Genomic DNA, 8250 nt, shown 5'->3' on the forward strand with positions numbered 1-8250 from the left:
TATAATATAGCAATATCCCACCATAAAAGTTTAGTTCATTGTTTGTGCTTTTTGTAAGGTGCCTCCTAGAAAGAGAGTACATTAACACCTACAGAATTATTCAAAGGTAAAAACATAAAAAATAGATTAATAATGAGCTGTTGATTTTCAAGTCTCACGGAACTTTTTCATTTATAAAAGATTTGATTGCCCTTTGCTAAAATTAAATAGCAATATCCCACCATAAAAGTTTAGTTCATTGTTTGTGCTTTTTGTAAGGTGCCTCCTAGAAAGAGAGTACATTAACACCTACAGAATTATTCAAAGGTAAAAACATAAAAAATAGATTAATAATGAGCTGTTGATTTTCAAGTCTCACGGAACTTTTTCATTTATAAAAGATTTGATTGCCCTTTGCTAAAATTAATAATTATCCTTTTTAACCTACTGTATAATTTGGAACTATGATTCTGTGTTTGTGTGTACAAGTGGTGGTGCAAAGATGACTTTAAGTGCATAGAGCTTTTTATTTTAATAATTACATAATTTATTTTTAATGTATACTAGAAAATTATAAATTTCAAATAAAACTCATGATCTCATTAATAATCACATTTAGGATAAGGTGAAAGTTTTTATTTTAAATTAATTCATTTAAGAATTTAAGAACCACATATAATAGTAAAGATGATACATAGGCTAGGCAAAAATCTAAAAAGTGGCTTGAGAATTACAATTTTTTAAAAAATCACTGCCTTATGAATATGTAAGGTTAAGATGTTTTCTTCTCATTCTCTCTAGTAAAATTCTTAACATTTGAAAGCAGTATAAAAAGCCTAAGTGAATCTCAACTTCCTACAAGAAACTATTAACCATGGTATCTAATCTGTGTCAAACTAGACTGTGCATAACAACTATATATAGAGCATGTTTAAAAAGCAATCCCCAGATTCCACCCACAGAGGTTCTGACAAAAGCATATGTATATAGAAACGTACCTTTGGGAGTATACATGCCTTGTTGCATGGAACCGCCAGGTTCAAAAACAGGAGCCTTAAAATCAGCTACAGCTGACAAAACTGACTCAAAGCTGTAACTGCCTGGGATGATGCCACTTTTTGGGTTGGGATTTTCTGGAATATGATATATGTGTCAAGAAAAATTTTTAATATTGAAAGCCAGTTTCACAGCCTTCCCAAAGTATTCTAGTTTTTTAAAATTAATTTTATTGGTACATTTTAGATACACAATATAATGACATTCATCAGTGGAGATTTGTACCTTTACATTCTAATTTTCCAATTGATTTTACTACAGAACAATTAGTTGTAATATATAAAGTTGGCCACAAGAGGGCTATAAAAACAGTTCAAAAACTATTAATTGTGATTTTTAAAAATGCTTTATATCATTTTTAAACCAAAAAAATATGCAAAACAATTAGTATTTTTATGAGCAAAGATTATTTTTCTAAAAACACAAAATTTCCCCAAGGTAAAAACATACAAAGCACATTTAAACAAAGAAGGAAAGCACCAAAACACAAAGATCCTCTTTTTTGTTTCACATTAAGGTATCTAATTCATCTTAAATCCAAAACTATAAAATATTTTTGCTCTATAGCAGCAATGATACACAATCTATAATGGTTGATGAAATTATTAAATAATATCAAACTGATGTTGCTCATGAGACTTTTCAAACATGAGTCAAACATTCTAAAAGGAGTTATTTTATATAACACAAATTTCAGCCAATTCTTCCAAAAAGTCAGAATATACCTACAAACTGTACCCAAATATTTTCATCATAAAATAACATTATAATATTTTTTAAAACTTCATTAACTAAAAGGCATCTATTCTATGTTCAGTCACACAAAGAACCACAAGTCTCCAGTAGTCAATAATCTACAAACTTCAAAATTCTTTAATATTGAATTTCAACCAAAAATTCGCACAATATTTAAAACCCATAGTAACTATAAGTTATTACTTCTAATTGTTAACCAGAATTCTGGCCTGACTATACAAAGCAGACTTAGTTATTTTTTACCAAATACCCAGCTTCCTTTTACTAATGTTGTCCTAGAAAGCTAGATCCTGGGGTGTCCAAAACTGTCAGCCCTGAGCCTAATGAGAGCCTCCTGAGAGGTAGCAATAAAAGATAAAAAATATACATCACTAGATCTGAACACATACTTCAGTAAATAACTGGCATTCTTCTTTATCCACATTATATTTTAAGTTTAATGGGCGGGGGGGGGTGTCAGCATGTAATCCTACCTATTCAGGAGGCCAAGGCAGGAGAATCGCAAATTCAAGAATAGCCTAGATAACTTAAGAATCTACATCTCAAAATAAAAATAAAGAGGGCTAGAAATGTAGCTCAGTCATAAAGCACCCTTATACCACAAAAAAATTGCCAATACCAAAATCACTAGTCCCACAAAATTAATCTTAAAAGACTAATATAATCCATAAAAATCATTTGTTATTTTAGATCCTGCAATAGAAAATTTAACTTTAAAAAGGATATGAGGTCCAGCAATGAGCTATGTGTCCTGTCATTCATACACAGCTGGGCTACCATCTCAGCCCTGAGAATCTCATCATCAGACATTCCTAGAATTATTACAAACAGAATAAATCTGAATATATAAAAAGATAAGGAACTTACTAAACATTTTATTCAGTTGTTTTACCAAATATGAAATGCCTCAAATTGAAGACCAGCCTCCAATGGCCCAAATTTAACTGGTTTACCCTGACAAAGTTCCCTTAAGCAAAGACATTTTTAAAGTCTGTTCCATCTGGGATTGATGACACAAGCCTATATAATCCCAGCATTCTGGGAGGCTGAGGGAGGAGAATCCCAATGTAGCGAGACCACCCCAAAATGAAAAATGAAAAAGGACTGGGGATGTAGCTCAGTGCAAAGAGGTCCCAGATTCAATCCCCAGTACCATTTTAAAAAGAGACTATTCCAAAGATGGAGCAATTATACAACACATTAAGACCTTTAAACTGTTTAAATATATATCCACATCCTTTCCATTTTCCACAAGCCAGCTACCATAGGGAAAGGAAGAAAACAGAGAAGACTAAGTATTTAAGTATTATTAGTGCTTGTGGTTCTTACCTAAATGTAAACGAAGACTCAAAAGAATCACAAGGAACGTAAGAGCACCTTCTAACATGGATCTCTCATGCTCCGCATCAAGTACTGTGTTTTGATGTTGTGATGCCATTGTCAATAAATCTACCACCTTAAATCTATAAGAAGAAATATTTTAATGAAATATCTTAATATTTTAGATAGATTTTTAGAAGTTAAAACAAAATACATTTAAATTCCAGACACCTCTTAAAATTATGCTTACCTTTCAAAGACAGATGATATAAAATAATCTGGGTCAAGTCTAGAAGCACAAACCTTTAAAAGAATAAAAAAGTTGTACTTCTTGATATTCAGTTTTATTTCTTAATGTCTTTTTAAAAACTGTTCTGCATGTTATGATGTTCTGATGTATTCGGGGGCCTTATAGACCTGAGAAGAGAGTGCCCCTCCCCATAATAGCTAATTGCTAAATAGTAAAACCTTACTTGAGAACATGCCCCTTTATCTAACTCTCACACACTGACCCAATTTTCCCCTGCTCTAAATCAAGACCAAGTACCAGACTTCTCTTAGCCCCATCCAGCAAAGCTCACCAGAATTATTCAAGCTAGCCAAGTCTAAACTGCTCTACCCTTCCCTGCTCTACCCTGCCTTTCCTGGAAAACTCCACAAAGGGCACAGACCTAGGCCTTCTCACCCCTGCTTCTGCCTCCTGTCCAAAACCTAATGCTTCCTTTGTGGCCCTACTGATATGGCCTATGCCCTTCCATTGGGAAATTTAAGTCAAAAATTCTTGTTGCTACTGAATAGTTTCTCTGGTGTGAATAATCTGCAATAATACAGAAGATCCTAATAAGATTACTGACATTGAGAAATGGGAAGAAAGGAGCTAAAGGTGTAGGGAAGATGGGACAGGTAGGGGAAGGGTAAAAAGGGAAAAGAAAAAAATGTGAGGTAATGAAAAAGATGGAAATAAAGTGGTTGTAGATGGGAAGGGGAGGAGGGGGTGAAGGGAGGGCAGGGACAAGGGGAAAAAATGAGAACCAAGACTTGTCATGTAGAGGTACAAGATCCCAACAATGAATGTAAATGTACTGTATCCCTAAAATGTACCAATAAACTCAATTAAAGCTGAAAAAAAAAATTCTTGTTACAAGGTCAATACCCTCTGTATGTCATCACTCACTCATTTTTGTAAATTAAAACTCCATAAACACAAATGAGACACTTTAAAGCACCAATATCTGTACTGTCAAGTTGCTTACCTGTAATAGGTAAATGTCTGGATCAATCATAGAATTACAGAAATGAGACTGGACATAGGTCATGGCTTGTCCTTTGATTTGCAGACCATTTCTTACCCACATATTGCTGTGAATTTCAGCAAGACTTGCCTAATGAAAAGTCAATTTGAGAACAAATTAATCTTTATAAAATTGTATTAATCATTTTAAAATATTTTGGAACTTAATTATGATATAAGCCTGACATTCTGTCCAATGAAATTCAGTTCTATTGGTTTTGGTTCTGGTAGTACTGTTGTTATGGTTGAGTTTTGTTTTTTGCTTTGTTGGCAAAGGAATTATCTGGGTTTTTTTGTTTTTTGATTTTTTTTTTAGGCAGGGTCTTGCCCAGTCTGGACTTGAACTAACGGTCCTCCTATCTTAGCCTTCCAGTGTGCTAACATTATCAGCACGCATCACTTCACTTGTCTCTATTTTTAAACTTTTAAAATAAAAACAGCACTTTAGATAGCAACCTTTTTTAGAGTTTATACATGAGTTAATTTTCCATGGCGGCCTCTGGATACATTCATAATATAGCTTCACTGATACCTTTCATAAGTAATCAATGCTCATTTTTCTCTCAACTTCTTCCTCAAAAACAAAGGGGGTATATATACAATGCCTAAAGAAACACAATGGAGTAAGTATAAAACTACCTATACAAAGTCAATGAATACATGCAACATCTTTAATTCAATCTAACTCAAATTTCAATCTAAACATCTTCAAAATAACTGAGTTAAAAAAAGAATCACATATTAGAATTTTCTTACTATTTAATATTTAATAATTGATGTATTTATGCCCAGTATCAATTAAAATTAAGCAATCATACTTTATCTTTTACTTGTTCTTAACCCCTACGGTAGAAGCTCAAAACAAATCCAAAATGAGCAGAAAAATTAAATTGAAACACAAGCCTGTCTAAATGTATATAAGTTTGGCCCACAAATTAGTGTGAAATCCAAAGAAATCACAGTGCTTACACAAACTAATTCTTCTCTCTTCTGTCCCTTCTCAATTACACAAGAGAAAACTAAGAACCTACAAAGGAATTTACCCCAAACTACGTGGAAAATACAATATTGGTAGCTTGAAGGCTAGAACTTGTTGATCATGTGACTCTCAAAATTGTGTTAAATATGTTAAAACTTCCCTATGAGTAAATATAGTAAGGAATTTCTAGGGAAATTAAAACTAAATCTTATAGAACAAAAATATACCTAAATATAATCTGGCAAAATAATAAAAATTTAATTTTTTAAAAAAAGTTTTCAAACATTCTGGCTAGAGTGAAAATGATAAAAGCCTAAATACATACTTGAATTTGGAGTGGATGAATCATTAGTTTCATTAACATTTCCTGATCGGGTAAAACAGAATCCAAATCTAATTCTTGACATTTCACAGCCTAAGAATTATGATACAAATGTTAGTAATTCAGTATTTTTTCAAAAAAATTTTTTTAAAAACAAAACAATTCTTTATTTACAGTCTTACCTTACTCAAAAACATAGCATAATAACGGTGCAGTGGCAGATGAAAAGTGACTTGGTTGGGTGCTGGCTGGAACAAACAAAATCCACAAGTCAAAGGATGTTTGCAGAATTTCTAAGAAGGTTTTAAAATAGTAAAGCAATATTCTCACCTCAATATATTTCTACACTATTTTTTATCAAAATTTAAAATTTTAGAAAGTGTAGCTTTAAAAAAACACTATAAAATTATTCCCATTTTAAACCCCTCAGTGCAAGCTCCTTGAAGGCAACATTCTGAAGCCTCTAGCACAGATTAAACTTCATTAAGATCATTCCACAAACAAATGATGGAACAGAGTCCCGTCCACAACAATCCATCTGGAACTCTTCCAACATGTGCACACCAAACACCACAACAGTTAGCACAATAATAATTGCAGCTAACATCCACTGAACACTCTCTGATGGTCAATCACCCTGCTAAACACAATGTCTCACTTCAACCTCACAAGAACTTTATGGAGTAGGAAATACTAAAATCCCATTCTACAAATAGGGAAAATCTTAGAAAATGTAAATAACTTCCTAAAGTTCAAAGGTGGTGATCTGAGAAGCTGGTGTGGACCCCACTGTTATATTCAGATTGCTAAGAGGATTTTGATAGCTCTAACCTGAAACACAGAAGGCATCTTTAGGTTTCCTCACCAGCTGCATAAGATGCTCCTGATCTGCCTACCTAACAAAACTTTGTAAATAATATGTCAAAGACCTTTCACAGCCTCATGAATGCTATAAAAAAATTTTTTTAATCTGTGAATCCTATGGATCATGATACCACCATAGGGCAAAAGTATATAACACTTATCCTTCTTAAACAAATAAAAAATTTAGTAAATTTAATATTTTAATAAATTTTTAGTAAATATTTTTCCTGTTAAAACTGTTATCAGATGGGCTGGGGATTTAGCTCAGTGGTGCTGCTGCCTGCCTTGCAAGCACAAGGTCCTGAGTTCAAACCCCGGTACCAAAAAAAAAAGATTTGGTTAAGGCAAAAATCCAAGATCTAAATGGTCAAAATCCAGACTGTCAAAGTTGAAGGCTAAAAACACAAAAATGTTAAGGGGGTGAGCATGAAAGATAAACTTTCAATTGTGGTAAAATAAACACAAAATATAAAATATACCTTCTAGTATATGTATATACTGAAACTATACTAAGCTAAATCCCTGGCCCAACCAAATCATTTTGATTCATATCCGTGTCTAATTATAGGTCTTTAAACTTAAACTCTATTTAAATAGCAATCAGTTAATCACCCAAGAAAACACAGTTTCGGAAGGGCTCCACCCTACTTTCAGCCACTCTGTACACTTAGACAAGAGCTGGAGCTTTACCTTTTCTTAACCTCATTCTCATGGGTATTTGAAACTAGAAATTAGTGTTGAAATGATAGTATCACTAAAACAATAGGAGTAACACAGGGCAAAATTATACAGAGGATTATATAGCAAATGGCATGAAATTAATTTATAATATGGAGCTAAAGATAGTTAGAATCATGTATGATACACAGAGCAGCTGAATTCAAAGAAACAGTGTATTTTTCTAGGCTATAAGTAGACATGATTAATATACTGTGGAATTATCTAAATATCAAAGGGGCCAGGGATTTGGCTCAGTGGTTCCACCTCCTGCCTTGCAAGCACAAGGTCCCCAGTACCAAAAACAAAAACGAAAACAAAACAAAACAAATAAAAAAGGAATAGTAATGCAAAATCTGGGGATTTAAATTTTGGTGCCACAGCCTGCCTGGCAGGTGCAAGGATGTGAGTTCGATCCCCTGTACTCAAAATAAATAAATAAATAAAAATAAATGTCAAAGTGCTAGTCTACCTTTTTATCCTTTTTAACCACTTACCAGTCCAATTATTTAAATATAAAATGACCAAAAAATATTGCAATTTTCATTAATTTTTATAAGACAATGTAACAAGAAACAAAAAAAAATGACAATTTTATCAAATGTATTCAATACAAGAAATGACTGGTTGAAATGACACCTGCCCGAGTGATGCTCAGAATAGTCAGTATATAAACAAACTCGTTGCCCAAGTGCTGCTGGGGTTAACTGTTAAGCCTAATAATATTACATTAATTGAATTTTTCCCCATATGCACAAAAGTGTTCATTATTTTCTGTGTTAAATGAAATCTAGGCCAGGCAATAGTGGCACATGCCTGTAGTCCCAACACTGAGGAGATTGAGTCAGGAAGGCTGCCGTGAGTTTAAGGCCAGCCTGAACTGCATAGCAAGACCCCATGTCAAGAAAGGAGGGAGGGGGAGGGAGAGGGAGAGGGAGAGGAAAGAGGAGGGGGCGTGGGAGGGAG

At 33.4% G+C, this 8250-nt stretch overlaps 1 protein-coding gene across 1 annotated transcript in view; it reads right to left on the reverse strand.

The window, feature by feature from the left end:
• Ubr3 (ubiquitin protein ligase E3 component n-recognin 3) overlaps window positions 1-8250 on the reverse strand; it is a 188905-nt gene that overhangs the window by 115127 nt on the left and 65528 nt on the right. Inside the window, exons 14-20 of the mRNA XM_033756366.1 lie at window positions 5886-5951; window positions 5707-5796; window positions 4365-4493; window positions 3362-3414; window positions 3121-3254; window positions 2518-2603; window positions 978-1119 (exon numbers count right to left, since the gene is read on the reverse strand). Of these exons, the coding sequence (XP_033612257.1) occupies window positions 978-1119; window positions 2518-2603; window positions 3121-3254; window positions 3362-3414; window positions 4365-4493; window positions 5707-5796; window positions 5886-5951 (700 nt within the window). The remainder of the gene's footprint in view (window positions 1-977; window positions 1120-2517; window positions 2604-3120; window positions 3255-3361; window positions 3415-4364; window positions 4494-5706; window positions 5797-5885; window positions 5952-8250) is intronic.

Source organism: Fukomys damarensis, unplaced genomic scaffold (assembly GCF_012274545.1).
Source record: "Fukomys damarensis isolate Sample0158 unplaced genomic scaffold, DMR_v1.0_HiC HiC_scaffold_26, whole genome shotgun sequence".
In the NCBI taxonomy this organism is placed as follows: domain Eukaryota; kingdom Metazoa; phylum Chordata; class Mammalia; order Rodentia; family Bathyergidae; genus Fukomys; species Fukomys damarensis.